The sequence below is a fragment of the Scyliorhinus torazame genome, chromosome 19 (assembly GCF_047496885.1).
Source record: "Scyliorhinus torazame isolate Kashiwa2021f chromosome 19, sScyTor2.1, whole genome shotgun sequence".
In the NCBI taxonomy this organism is placed as follows: Eukaryota; Metazoa; Chordata; class Chondrichthyes; order Carcharhiniformes; family Scyliorhinidae; genus Scyliorhinus; species Scyliorhinus torazame.
Window position 1 is genome coordinate 141,870,794 of NC_092725.1, and position 15,387 is coordinate 141,886,180.

The window sequence follows — 15,387 nt, forward strand, 5'->3', positions numbered from 1 at the left end:
GGGTGCAGACTGTGAAGATTCTCCCCAGGTTCTTCTTCGTATTTCAGTGCCTCCCCATTTTCATCCCCAAGTCCTTCTTTATTGAAGGATGAATAGGATTGTTACAGGATTTGTGTGGGCGAATAAAACCCCGCGAGTCAAAAGGATATTCTTGGAGCATAGCCGGGGCGGGGCGGGGGGGGGGGGGGGGGGGGGGGGGGGACTGCCTCTGCTGAACTTCTGTAGTTATTGCTGGGCGGCCAATGTGGCCATGATCAGAAAATGGATGATGGAGGAGGGGGCGGTTGGAGGCGGCGTCGTGTAGAGGCACCAGTCTAGGGGCACGTGTTACGGCTCCGCTGTCGTTCTCGCCGGCGCGATACACCACTAGTCCGGTGGTGACGGCAGCACTGAGGATCTGGGGGCAGTGGAGGAGACACCGGGGAGAGGAGGGGGCCTCGGTTTGGACCCTGATATGGAATAACCACTGATTTGCTCCAGGTAGTTTGGATGGGGGATACCAAGGCTGGTATAGGGCAGGTATTAGGAAGATGGGGGACCTGTTTATAGACAAGGATTTCCCCAGCATGCAGGCACTGGAGGAGAGGTTCGGTCTGCCCCCGGGGAATGCGTTCAGGTACCTTCAGGTTCGGGACTTCCTTAGAAAACAGGTGGGGACATTCCCGCAGCTGCCCCCACGTAGGATCCAGGATAGGATGGTGTCTGGCGTCTGGGTAGGGGAGGGGAAGGTGTCTGACATATACCAGGAGCTGCAGGAGGTGGAGGAAGCCTCGGTGGAGGAGTTGAAGAGCAAGTGGGAGGAGGAGCTGGGTGAGGAGCTGGATGAGGGCCTGTGGGCCGATGCCCTGGGCAGGGTGAACTCCTCCTCATCATGTGCCAGGCTCGGATTAATCCAGTTTAAGGTGGTGCATCGGGCGCATATAACGGCGGCAAGAATGAGTAGGTTTTTTGGGGTGGAGGACAGGTGCCTGAGGTGGGCGGGGAGTCCGGCGAATCATGCCCATATGTTTTGGGCATGCCCGGCGCTTAAAGGATTCTGGCAGGGGTTTGCAAGGGTGATGTCTAGGGTTTAGGGCGCCCGGGTGAAGCCAAGTCCAACGGTAGCGATATTTGGGGTGGTGGAGGATCCGGGAGTGCAGGAAGCGAAAGAGGCCAAGGTACTGGCCTTTGCCTCCCTGGTAGCCCGGAGACGGATCTTGTTAATGTGGAGAGACTCGAATCCCCCGGGTGTGGAGACCTGGGTTAGCGATATGGCGGGGTTCCTCAGCCTGGAGCGAATAAAGTTCGCCTTGAGAGGGTCCTTGATGGGGTTCTCCCGGCGGTGGCAACCTTTCCTTGACTTTCTAGGGGAGCAGTGTCAGCAGCAGCAGCATCCTGTGGGGGGGGGGGGGGTCAGGTGGTGGGGGGGGGGGGGGGTACTGTTGATATAATGTGAGTTGGGCATGGAGACAAAACCCACCTTGTTCTGTTTAAAAACAAATGTTTTCTGTTTTGTAAGTAGTTTTATTGTAAGCTTTGGGCTATGCTTATTGTTATTTTTTAATCATTATCTGTATTTCTATTTTTGTTATGTAAAAACGCTGATTGGAAAAAACTTTAATAAAACACTTATTAACATGGCCTACATTTTCAGGGGGTTTTAACAGCAATATTACCGCATTAAAGGGGAAATTACCAATGGTTCAGTGATTCCATCTACGGAGACTTCAACATTGCAACCAATGGGGAAGCATAGAATCAGGAACAGCAACTTCTGGATTCCTACATTGCACACGGGTAGACTTCAGAAGTTGCTGTTAGTCTCGGGAAGTAATCACGGTGAACATGGAGGCAAAATCCAGGCCGAGACGTATATTCTGTTCTGGTTGTGGTTTATACACATTTGTTGCCATGCACATATTAGGCAGCATCATGCAAGATTTTTAAATACACTGAGAACATTTTATACTCTGTTGCCGAGTTCATATCTTCAATTTAACACTATTTTTCCTGAATTTCATTAAGACCTTTGCGTCGCGAAATAAGGTGGTTAAAAGACCCAGAAAATGCCACCTTTGTAAACATTTTATGGAAAATTCGGCTTATTTTAATGCTATAAATCACATGGTCCCCCACCAGAAATTATTCTGAGGAGATAAGTTTTATACAAATAATTGTAAAAGTTAATAAACTTTTCTTCCTTTAAAAGGGAAAAGTAACCTTTTTAATTGTTTAATATGAAACTTGTTGAGTAATGACAGATTTCCTGGTTGATGTATTCCCATTTCGGCTAAAACCATCAGCATTCCCGTCAATTTCACTGGTGTAACAGTTACTCACGCCCCAGCTGAACATTTCATACCGACACACTGCAGGGCAACAATTGCAACACTTAACTGGGACAGCGCGGGGGTTTACCAGTAAAGCTCGCATCCTGTATGTGAATGTAAATACGTGCACTTAGATACACGGGCTGGCGATTGGGCAATTGCACAGCTGTTTTCCCCCTTGCCCTTTTCTGTTGACACTGGATGGGCACCAGGTTCCAGGAGCGACTGCCCACTCTCTCTCACCCTCTCACTCACTCTCACGTGTCTATTGCACGTGTGGAAGGCGATTCGGCACAAATAAACACAATGTGACCGCTCCTGCAAGGTGCACACGGGAGAAACAGGCAGGCCGGGTGGTGTAACAAGCTCCTTAACTAAATGCAGCAGTGGAGAGTTTGTGATGCATTGCATGATCGGGACAATCCTAATATCGAGGTTTTTTTTTCATGAACACAAACTTATTTTTCATTGCTTTAAGATCTAGGGTGGAAAAGGGAGAGAGGGAGGTGGAGATTGGGAGTGAACTATCTGGCTGGGCATGTACCCTGGAGCTGTACACAGTCCCTGGGCCTGCGCTGCCCTCCCTGGAGGAGCACATACAGGCAGCTCCCATTATCAAACATTGGTTACATTTTGATGCTACAGAGTCTGACAGGATCGTCAACTTTAATCACATTGAAACCTATTTTTTAATTAACTGGGGTGGAACTGTTCACCTGGGGAGTCTCTCCTTTCTTCTCCAGAAAGGCCGTGTTTTTGAACTAGCAGAAATCCTGGATGAATCTGGTTACAGTAGAACCAGGCGAAACCCAGAATCTGCTAACTCTCCCCAGAAAAGCTGGGGAGAATCAACTATCTTTCTCCTGAAGCCCTGCAGCCTGTGAGTACTCCCTTTCCTAACCTCGAGGTTTGAAGACCAACCATGAACTGAAAGAAAGGCTTGAGGAAATCAAGTTTCTGCCTCTCCAGGGAAGGTGTGACTACGGTGCTTTTAAAACCTGCAGGAAAACAAGTACAGGCTGTAAAACAAAGACTGATTTACAACCTTACTGTGAAGAAAGCATACAAGGAACCTACATCTGAAGCAAAGACCATTTTCTTTCACTTATGTTTCCCCCCCCTTCCACTCTGTGTGTGTCTGTCGCGTGTGTCGAGGGTGGGGGCTAGTTAAAGTAGGAGTTAGATATTTATTAATATTTAACCAACTGTATTTGCTGCATATTTCACTATAGTTTTTGTTATAAATAAACTAATTGTGTATAAACTTACAAACCTGGTGACTGCAATTATTGGGCAGCCAAGGGCCAAAGACTTTGGGTATTTTTATAAGAAGTATTGGTTAACTTACTTGTGTTGTGACTCCGGGAGTGGGGCCGGAATTGACCGCACACTTGTCCTGTATGTTGTAACAGTAACACACTTAAGTTCTAACATTTTTATTCAATATAGTTGCTATGTGTTATTATAATGTGTGTTCTGTGTAGTTCCCAACACCTTTGTGTATTGTATTTATTTGTGAGTTTGCAGGGTTCTACTGTGACCATCTACAATTTATCTGCAGTATGTAATGGAGAAATGTAGTATATTGCATATGTGTATATATATTTATAGTAAATTATCAGTGCACAATATGTAGTTTACAATGCACTTATGAGACCTCCTATCTTTAGTCCCACTGGGTGTAATTTATTGCAGTATGCATGGTTCACAATACTTGAGTGATATTGGGTGTTCAGTTGGCAAAGCCCTTGTGATATTCCCTTGCATTTTATGTGTAGTTTGTTGCATACAAACCATTTCTGGTAAAAGGCTCTTATCTGTGTCACTATCACAAACTATATGCAGTTTTTAGCACTTGTCTGTGTTCTGCAGTCATCTTCCACAAAGTCTTCATTACTCCTTTTTCTTCTTTCTGCCCTGACCATCGCAATGAGACCCGGCCACTTCTCCTCTCCAGTCGGACTCCAAAGTACTCAGTTTCTTGATTTGAAATCATTACAAGCTGAAGTCTCATCCTGGGGGTGGGAAATAGAAGTTGGGCCTGTTTCTGGATCCTGAACCCACCGCGAGAGGGAAAAGTCAATGGGATTTAAAAATGTAAATAGAAAATGAGGAAAGCAGCCAGGCCACCGCTGTGAGGTTAGGAAGTGGGAAGCCCCTCGACAAAGTAGCCTGTCACTGCACACCCACCCAGGCAGGCACAGAGGGCCTGAGACCTTCTTGGCACGCTGGTCCCTGAGCCTGGCAGTGGGTGCCCACATCCAGACAGTCAAACTGTGTCCCACAACATCAGGAAATCAGACGGCAACTGCCAAATTTCAGTCGACCTTTTAAACTGACCTTTTCCAAGGTGTTTAATGAGCCTAATTGACTGCCTGCCTTCAGAGGGCAGATAGTCCTGGCAGCCCCCAAACCACCTCGAAACAGTCAGCACCGGGATAGGGTTGGAAACCAGCATGCTGGCTGCTCCTGGTGTTTTTAGGCCCAGTACACTTCCATTAATGACCTTAGCAGTGCCTGGAAATCCTGCCTTACATCTTCTCAAGTGGTTTATTCTCCCATACTCACATCTGCAGTGCATCCCAAAATACTTTCTGCTCTTATTATTCATGCATCGCTTTTTGGCAACTATGATCCAAAAGTCTAAATCAAATTGTGTGTGTCGACCTGCCTCTTCATCTACCCCAATGTTGTTGCATTTTCCAACTGCCTGCCCAATAGTAATACTTGTTTAAGCTGAAATGTCCCACAATTCAATGCAGCAGAACTGAAGCCAATTGGTTTAGCTGTTGCAAGGGTCCTTCCTGTTTATTCCCATGTTTCACTTTTTTGTTATTATCATTTTTGATCCATGGATGGTTCATGGACATGTGGCTTCAAGTCAAACAGCAGAGAGGAGTGAGGAATTCAGAAGTTACAGGAGAGAACATTCTGCTAGTTTGAACAGGAAACCTCGGACTTTTTGAACCAGTGGAGGCGATGGGGTGGGGCTGAGTTTAATTGATTGGCTAGCGGCAAATGAATTGGCCAAAAGGCCGTACTCTGCCCGGTCACAGGTGGTAATGGATCCTGTCCCAGTGGAATGCTTTTCAGAGTCCCAAGGACCTTAGTTTGACTCCTGGAAGCAGGGACAAGGATGTACTCTCTCTTTCCTCCATGTTTTCTCCACAAAGGCTGGGAGCGATGTATTTCTGAATCTGCAGAAAAGCTGAATGAATGAATCTACAAGAAAATGATTACAGGCTGCAAACAAAGACCAGGACCTGCTTGATCTCTCCCTCTCTCCAGGAAGGCTGGGAGCATATTCCTGAAACTACAGAGATCTGAGTGAATCTACATTTAAAACCCCTTGAACTCAAAGCAAAGTTTGAAGAGGAGCAAGGTGTTGAAAACAACCATCTGAACAAATACTCTTTTTTCTTTTACTTATTATTTTCACCCCTCTTCTCCCCTCTGTGTGTGTCTGTCTTGTGTGTGTGTGTGTGTATGTGCAGAGGGTGGGGGCAAGTTAAACTGGGGGATTAGGAATTTGATAATCATTAACCAGTTGTACCTGCTGCATATTTGATCATAGTTTCTGTTATAAATAAACAGTAATTGTGATTACATTTACAAACCTGGTGACTGTAATTGTTGGGCAGACAAGGGCCAAAGACTTGTGGAGACTGACAGGAGTAGCTCTGAGGCAGGAGTACTGCAATGTATTTCAGATGAGATACTGCTGCAGGTCTACATAAAATGTCCCAAAGCATTACCCAAAGCATTATTCAAAGAAGAGTAGGCAAATTCTGCTGATGCCCTGATCAAAATGTATCCTTCAACTAACATTAAAACCAGATTAGCTGATCATTCATCTGATTGCAGTTTGTGGACCTTGCTGCACATAAATTTATTTCTTCACGAAATGTGGGTGTCATTGGCTAGGCCAGCATCGCGTGACATTCGTAATTGCCCGTGAGAAGGTGCCGCTTCTTGAACCCGCTGCAGTCCATGTGGCGTAGGTACACCCACAGTGCTGTTAGGAAGGGAGTTCCAGAATCTTGACCCAGTGACAGTGAAAGAACGACAAAATATTTCCAAGTCAGGCTTGTGTGAGACCTGGAGGGGGGCTTGCGGGTGGTGGTGTTTCCAATGCACCTACTGCCCTTCTTCCACGTTACTGCTTTAGATGGAAGGGACCGTGGTGAGTTGCTGCAGTGCATCTTGTAGATGGTGGATGGGATGCCAATCAAGCTGTATCCTGGGATGGTGCTGAGCTTCTTGAGTGTAATATATCATAATAAGCATACTTGAAAAATAATTAATTAGCTGTAAAGCATGTACTGAGGAAGTGAAAAACAATTTATAAATGCAGGTAATTCTGGTTGACTTTGCTCATTACCTCATCCTGACCTATGCCTCATCTATGCAACTTCCCCCACCACTCTCCTTCTCCACCCTGCAAAGTCTGTCCGTGGCCGGGGCGATAGGGATGTAAGTGGTGCAGCATTGGGCCCTGGAATGTGAAGGCTGGATGGTGAACACTTTGCAATGGTGGCGCTGTGCTGTGTGGCTGACTGTCTGCAGAGTGAGTGACAGGCTGACTGCAGAGTGAGTGACAGGCTGACTGTCTGCAGAGTGAGTGACAGGCTGACTGCAGAGTGAGTGACAGGCTGACTGTCTGCAGTGTGAGTGACAGGCTGACTGCAGAGTGAGTGACAGGTTGACTGTCTCCAGAGTGAGTGGCAGGCTGACTGCAGAGTGAGTGACAGGCTGACTGTCTCCAGAGTGAGTGACAGGCTGACTGTCTCCAGAGTGAGTGACAGGCTGACTGCAGAGTGAGTGACAGCTAACTGTCTGCAGAGTGAGTGACAGGCTGACTGCAGAGTGAGTAACAGGCTGACTGTCTCCAGAGTGAGTGACAGGCTGACTGTCTGCAGAGTGAGTGACAGGCTGACTGCAGAGTGAGTGACAGGCTGACTGTCTGCAGTGTGAGTGACAGGCTGACTGCAGAGTGAGTGACAGGTTGACTGTCTCCAGAGTGAGTGACAGGCTGACTGCAGAGTGAGTGACAGGCTGACTGTCTCCAGAGTGAGTGACAGGCTGACTGTCTCCAGAGTGAGTGACAGGCTGACTGCAGAGTGAGTGACAGCTAACTGTCTGCAGAGTGAGTGACAGGCTGACTGCAGAGTGAGTGACAGGCTGACTGTCTCCAGAGTGAGTGACAGGCTGACTGTCTGCAGAGTGAGTGACAGGCTGACTGCAGAGTGAGTGACAGGCTGACTGTCTGCAGAGTGAGTGACAGGCTGACTGCAGAATGAGTGACAGGCTGACTGTCTGCAGAGTGAGTGACAGGCTGACTGTCTCCAGAGTGAGTGACAGGCTGACTGCAGAGTGAGTGACAGGCTGACTGTCTCCAGAGTGAGTGACAGGCTGACTGTCTCCAGAGTGAGTGACAGGCTGACTGCAGAGTGAGTGACAGCTGACTGTCTGCAGAGTGAGTGACAGGCTGACTGTCTGCAGAGTGAATGACAGGCTGACTGCAGAGTGAGTGACAGGCTGACTGTCTCCAGAGTGAGTGACAGGTTAACTGTCTGCAGAGTGAGTGACAGGCTGACTGCAGAGTGAGTGGCAGGCTGACTGTCTCCAGAGTGAGTGACAGGCTGACTGTCTCCAGAGTGAGTGACAGGCTGACTGCAGAGTGAGTGACAGCTGACTGTCTGCAGAGTGAGTGACAGGCTGACTGCAGAGTGAGTGACAGCTGACTGCAGAGTGAGTGACAGGCTGACTGCAGAGTGAGTGACAGGCTGACTGTCTCCAGAGTGAGTGACAGCTGACTGCAGAGTGAGTGACAGGCTGACTGTCTCCAGAGTGAGTGACAGGCTAACTGTCTGCAGAGTGAGTGACAGGCTGACTGCAGAGTGAGTGACAGCTGACTGCAGAGTGAGTGACAGGCTGACTGCAGAGTGAGTGACAGGCTGACTGTCTGCAGAGTGAGTGACAGGCTGACTGCAGAATGAGTGACAGGCTGACTGTCTGCAGAGTGAGTGACAGGCTGACTGTCTCCAGAGTGAGTGACAGGCTGACTGCAGAGTGAGTGACAGGCTGACTGTCTCCAGAGTGAGTGACAGGCTGACTGTCTCCAGAGTGAGTGACAGGCTGACTGCAGAGTGAGTGACAGCTGACTGTCTGCAGAGTGAGTGACAGGCTGACTGTCTGCAGAGTGAGTGACAGGCTGACTGCAGAGTGAGTGACAGCTGACTGTCTCCAGAGTGAGTGACAGGCTAACTGTCTGCAGAGTGAGTGACAGGCTGACTGCAGAGTGAGTGACAGCTGACTGTCTCCAGAGTGAGTGACAGGCTAACTGTCTGCAGAGTGAGTGACAGGCTGACTGTCTCCAGAGTGAGTGACAGGCTGACTGCAGAGTGAGTGACAGGCTGACTGCAGAGTGAGTGACAGGCTGACTGACTCCAGAGTGAGTGACAGGCTGACTGCAGAGTGAGTGACAGGCTGACTGCAGAGTGAGTGACCGACAAGCTGCAATCCGGGATTGTGTGGCTGATGTTATCACGTGGAGAAGCTGCCCCCCCCCCCCCCCCCCCCAAGGCTGGATGGAGGCAGCTGGGGAGGGGCAACTAACCCCTGAGCCCAGGGGGCGAGGTTGTGCATTTTGGAATATTGTGGGCAGCAGGAAGCGGCGGGTCACCGGGCAACCTGGCTGGCTTGAGATGTGGCCAAGAGCTGGTGGGGAACCGGGGTCGCTTCTGCACCATATCAGTATATAAATATCTGTTTTAAAAGGGGTTTTGGACGGGGGGGGGGCTGCATTTTGTGCGCAATGATGGACGGGGGGGGGATGGAAATCTGTCTGCGGAGCTGCTGCAGTTTACCTGAACTTTGTCAATTCCTCCGTCTCTGTCTCTCTCTCCCTCCCTCTCTCTCCCTCCCTCTCTCTCTCTCTCCCTCCCTCCCTCTCTCTCTCCCTCTCTCTCTCTCACTCTGTCTCTCTCTCCCTCCCTCCCTCTCTCTCTGTCTCTCTCTCCCTCCCTCTCTCTCACTCTGTCTCTCTCTCCCTCCCTCTCCCTCCCTCTCTCTCACTCTGTCTCTCTCTCCCTCCCTCTCCCTCCCTCTCTCTCACTCTGTCTCTCTCTCCCTCCCTCTCCCTCCCTCTCTCTCACTCTGTCTCTCTCTCTGTCACTCTCACTCATTCTCTCTCTCTCTCACTCATTCTCTCTCTCTCTTACTCATTCTCTCAATCTCTCTCTCTGTCTCTCTCTCCCTCCCTCTCTCTCACTCTGCCTCTCTCTCCCTCTCTCTCACTCTGTCTCTCATTCTCCCTCCCTCTCTCTCACTCTGTCTCGCTCACTCTCTGTCTCTCTCTCTGTCACTCTCACTCATTCTCTCAATCTCTCTCTCTGTCTCTCCCTCCCTCTCTCTCTCTCACTCTGTCTCTCTCTCCCTCCCTCTCTCTCACTCTGTCTCTCTCTCCCTCCCTCTCTCTCACTCTGTCTCTCATTCTCCCTCCCTCTCTCTCACTCTGTCTCTCTCTCTGTCACTCTCACTCATTCTCTCTCTCTCACTCCCTCCTGAATTGGGCACCTTGGGGATTATTTGGAAAGTCAGCCCAGAGAGTGAGGTTTGGTGCGTCACTACCTTTGGGGTTGTGTGTGTGTGTGTGTGTGTGTGTGTGAGGAGCAATGCTGCCTGCAGAGTGAGGAATGCGATTATTGCACAACCTTCAGTTAATGGCACTTAGCGCCACTGGCCCGCTGGCGGGGAAACGCGGCTCGGAGGAGGCAAGAGGCTGGGCTGGGCTGGGCTGGGGAGCCGTTCGCAGCTCAGTTCCACCCGGAGCCCGGCAACAGTCGCTGCTCCCCGCACCGAGCTCAGGCTGCAGCAGGCTGCCTGCTCCAGCATCGCCACAGCCCTCTGCAGGAGCAGCTCGCCACAAACAACTGGCTGAAGTTCATCCTCCCTGTCAGCCGGGGCTGGGAATAACTCGAGGTGGGCAGTTTTCTGCAAACTCCCTTTGAGTTGTGCTGGGAGCTGCTGTCATGTAACTGACCTGATTTTACCAAAAGGGAAGGTCACCCTGGACATTGCACTGAGGGATGGGTCATTGCAGTGGGATTTCTGTGGGGTTTTTTATGCGATTTCTGTTATTTGTGGGATTTCTATGTGATTTATGTTGGATTTCCATTACTTTGTGTGATTTCTGGGATTTCTATGAGATTTCTGTTATTTGTGTGATTTCTGTGGGATTTCTGTTACTTTGTGTGATTTCATAGAATTTACAGTGCAGAAGGAGGCCATTCAGCCCATCGAGTCTGCACCGGCTCTTGGAAAGAGCACCCTACCCAAGGTCAACACCGCCACCCTATCCCCATAACCCAGCAACCCCACCCAACACTAAGGGCAATTTTGGACACTAAGGGCAATTTATCATGGCCAATCCACCTAACCCGCACATCTTTGGACTGTGGGAGGAAACCGGAGCACCCGGAGGAAACCCACGCACACACGGGGAGGATGTGCAGACTCCGCACAGACAGTGACCTAAGCCAGAATCGAACCTGGGACCCTGGCGCTGTGAAGCAGTTGTGCTATCCACAAGGCTACCATGCTGCCTGTGTGTGATTTCTATGGGATTTCTGTTATTTGTGTGATTTCTATGGGATTTCTGTGTTATTTCTATGGGATTTCTGTTACTTTGTGTGATTTCTGCGGGATTTCTTTGTGATTTCTGTTATTTGTGATTTCTATGGGATTTCTGTGGCATTTATCTGGGATTTTTCTGATTTCTCTGGGGTTTCTGTGATGCTACCATTTTGATCTAAAAGTTGCTTCCTTTCTGTTTAATTGTTCTAACCAGGGACACTATGATGGGTTTACACGCTGAAGAAGAGAATCTGCAAATTGACCTGAAGAGCAAAGCGGGCCAGGTCCGGAGGAACCTGTTCGGCCCTGTTGACCACGAGCAGTTACAGCAGGATTTTCAGCATTTACTCCGGGCAAATGTTGAAGCCGCCGGACAAAAGTGGAATTATGACTTCGGTAGGGAAGTCCCATCGGAAGGGACCCTGGAATGGGAAGAACTGAAATGCCAAGATGTCCCAGCTTTTTACAGGAGCCGTATGATCAACAGGAGGAAACGCTTGTGTGAACTGCAAGAGGCCCCAGTGGACAGTTACTCTGGCCACCCAGTGGCCCCCATCAAGGAAAGTAAAATGCAAGGGACAGCCGAGCCCAAGCGAAGGAGACAGACCTGCATTACAGGTACATTCTGCAATTCCTTTTCATTCCAGGCTCTTCTGTATTTGCTTCAAATGTTCATACCTGCATCCACATGCTCTAGACAAGCAGACCTGCAGATGGAGAAGGGGACAACCTCTCTACCACCTCTCTCTATCACTCTGCTGGCATTGCACAGTCTGGCTGCCTTGACTCCACCCCAGGTCAGCCAGTCCTCAGTTGCTTGCACTATTCCTGAGTAAAAGGATGTGGATTTGATTCCATTTCAGGATTTCAGCACAACGGCCTAAGCTGACAGTCCAGTGCAGAACCCGGGGTGTGCTGCACTTCCCGACGGCCTTTCAGAAAATACATTAAACCAGGGCTCTGTTAGCACCCTCGGGTAAACTTAAAAGTGGCTAAGATCGAGCGTCGGATCAAGGAATGATCAGGCGTGACGTCTGTTCTTCTCAGTTTGGATCCAGAAAATCTCTTTTGTGACCAAGCATTTGTTTCAATTTGAATTGGCTTTTGGAGCAAGTAAAGAGATGGTTTAGGGGCCTGTCCCACCCACTCTGCTCATTGTCTTTGCAACTCTGAGACAGGAACAACATTGTTTTCAGATGAACGTTAAAGCTCCTGTGGCACTGTGTCACAGAGAAGCAGGGGAGTTATTCCTGGTGCCCAAGCCAATATTTATCTCTCAGTCCACATCACAATAAACAGTTTATCCAGCCATTACTACCTGGCTCTTTGTGGCAGTTAGCTGCTGTTTCTTACGTCACCACAGTGGCTACTCCTCAGTATTGGCTACAAAGTGCTTTGCGATGTTTACTGGTCAGGGAAGGTGCTATATAAATGCCCCTCCTGCCACTGTCTCAAAGTGAACCAAACTTTAACCTCGATATGCTGTTTGACCCCAACCTGAGTGACCAACCTTACTTTCACTCCACAAAGCTCGCCTACTTTCAATTCTGTAATATCACCTGTGCAATCCATTGGTGAAATCCTCCTGCCTATATCATCGGGGTTTGATTATTAGAATGCTGACTTCCAATCCAACCCCCTCCCATTGGCATAAATACCAGCTCAGTGAAAATTCTGCTGATTGTTTTCACCATGCTGACCACCCTCTCCCTGCCCCACACCTCCAACTCGCTCTCTTCCACTGCCAATGTCTTGCCATTTAAATTCTAATCCATGTCTTGAAATCCTCTGTGGCTTCTTCACTTTCCCTTCCTCTATACCTCGTCGAACATGTAACCCCTTTGCTGCCTGAACTTTCCATTCCTCCTGAATCCATCCACTTCTGGACACTTTCTCATCCTCTTGTTCATAGGGGCTGTTTAGCACAGGGCTAAATTGCTGGCTTTGGAAGCAGACCAAGGCAGGCCAGCAGCACGGTTCAATTCCCGTAACAGCCTCCCCGAACAGGCGCCGGAATGTGGCGACTAGGGGCTTTTCACAGTAACTTCATTTAAAGCCTACTTGTGACAATAAGCGATTTTCATTTCATTTCATACTCCCAAGATGTCATTCCATAATTCTTTTCCCAAGTTCCTCTCTTCTTTTACAATCTTATCATTTGAAAAAAGTACATTTTTATTCAGGACATTTTCATTTTATATGCAAAACACAACGTTACATCATCCGTGTACATTTCTCACGACAATCTTATTATTTTATCCAACCCTCTGACCATGTCTCCTTTGACATGGAATCCACTTTCCTTCTCTTTCTGTGTCTTAGGACCTGTACAAGAAGATTGGATTGCACATTAACAGGACAGGCATTAGTATCCATGTGGGGAGGTTTGCTAGTGCCACCGGGGAGGGTTTATACTAGAATGGCAGGGGACGGGAACCTGAGGGAAAATTCCGAGAAGAGAACAATTGGCAGTGGGAAGTAAGACGTGTGAACTGAAGTAGAGGATATATCGGAGAAGTATCAAGGTCAACAGAATACTTGGAGAGTTTGATAGAACTGGAGTACGCAATAGTAAGTCATTTGATGGGGTCAAAGTAAGGGGGAAGTAAAAAAGCCTAAATCAGGGTTACATGTGCGAGTGTGTGAATGCACAGTGTGGTTAATAAGATCGATAAACTACAGGCACAGGTTGACAAATGGAATAATGACGCTATTGAGAGCACAGAGGCCTGGCTCAAGGAAGGGCAGGACTTAAATATTCCTGGGTACAAGGTGTTTAGGAGAGACAGGAAAGGGAGAAAAGTAGGGCGGCGGGAGTTGAACGAGTGGCGGTATTGATTAAAGATGGCATTACAGAGCTGGGGGGATGATGTTCCAGAGAGGTCAAGGATGGAATCACTCTGGTTAGAGGTCAAGAATGAAAAGGGTGCAATATCATAGATCGGTGTAGTGTACAGACCACCAACTGGTGGAAGTGATGTAGAGAAACAAATTTGCGAAGAAATCAGAATGACGTGCAGGAATTATAGAATAATTATAATGGGAGACTTCAATCATCTAAATACAGACCGGGATAGGAATAGTGCAGAGAGGGTTGAGAGTTCCTGGAGAGCGTTCAAGATAATTTTCTATAGTATGTTTCCGGTCCAGTGAGAGGGAAGGCTTGTGGGACCTAGTTCTGGGGAATGAATTGGCCCAAGTGGATCAAATATCAATGCGAGAGCATTGTAGCGTAAGGTTTAGGTTGGCCATGGAAAAGGGCAAGGAACAAACTAGAGCAGGGATAATTAATTCAGGGAAAGCCAACTTTAGGATGAGAATGCACCTGGGTCGAGTGAGTTGGAATCGAATGTTGGCAGAAAAGACATTGGCTGAACAATGGGACACGATCAAACTTATTCAGGCAATGTCATTGTGCATTCCCTTGAAGGGGAAAGATGGGACAAATAAATCCACAGAGTGCCCTGGATGACGAGACCGCTAGAGATGAAGATGAAAAGGAAGAAGTGGGTGTATGACAGATGTCAGGTGGAAAATGCAATGGAGAATGAGGCTGAATATAGAAGGACCAGAGGGGAAGTGAAAAAACTAATAGGAAAAGCATGGAGAGAGCATGAAAAGAGACTGGCAGCTAACATAGGGGCAGCACGGTAGCATGGTGGTTAGCACAATTGCTTCACAGCTCCAGGGTCCCAGGTTCGATTCCCGGCTTGGGTCACTGTCTGTGTGGAGTCTGCACGTTCTCCCCGTGTGTGCGTGGGTTTCCTCCGGGTGCTCCGGTTTCCTCCCACAGTCCAAAGATGTGCAGGTTAGGTGGATTGGCCATGCTAAATTGCCTTTAGTGTCCAAAATTGCCCTTAGTGTTGGGTGGGGTTACTGGGTTCTGGGGATAGGGTGGACGTGTTGACCTTGGGTAGGGTGCTCTTTCCAAGAGCCGGTGCAGACTCGATGGGCCGAATGGCCTCCTTCTGCACTGTAAATTCTATGATTCTATGAAAGAAGGTCTTCTATAACCATATAAATAATAAACGGGTGGTAAAAGAGTGGGGCTGATTGGGGGTGGGGTGGCAGAAGGGGAACTTGTGTGTGGAGGCAGGAGAAAGCAGGGGTATTAAATATGTACTTTACACCTGCCTTTACAAAGGAAGAAGATGCTCGTCAGGCCAGGGTGAAAGGGGGTAACTGGTAAACTGGATGAATGTACAATTAAGAACGAGGAGGCATTAGAAATGCTATCTTCACTTAAAATTGATTCACTACCAAGACCAGATGAGGTGCTCCAAGGATACTGAGGGAGGTGAGAATACAAATTGCAGAGACACTGATGATAATCTTCCAGGCTTCCTTAGACACAGAGGTGGTGCCAGAGGACTGGAGAATTGCAAATGGTATACCCTTGTTGCAAAAGGGTGCAAGGATAATGCCAGCAATACAGGCCAGC

The 15,387-nt window shown here is 48.5% G+C and overlaps 1 protein-coding gene across 6 annotated transcripts in view; it reads left to right on the forward strand.

Annotated features, from left to right (window-relative positions):
* Positions 1 to 15,387, forward strand: part of LOC140396568 (cyclin-dependent kinase inhibitor 1-like) — a 161,374-nt gene that overhangs the window by 120,204 nt on the left and 25,783 nt on the right. The window contains exons 1-2 of one of the 6 annotated variants that reach the window (XM_072485340.1): positions 8,938 to 9,032; positions 11,161 to 11,564. In XM_072485340.1, coding sequence (XP_072341441.1) covers positions 11,168 to 11,564 — 397 coding nt within the window. In that variant the 5' untranslated portion in view covers positions 8,938 to 9,032; positions 11,161 to 11,167. Of the gene's footprint in view, positions 1 to 8,937; positions 9,066 to 9,423; positions 9,930 to 10,040; positions 10,293 to 11,160; positions 11,565 to 15,387 lie in introns of those variants that run through there. The other 5 variants (XM_072485337.1, XM_072485341.1, XM_072485335.1 and 2 more) reach the window with 5 other exon arrangements.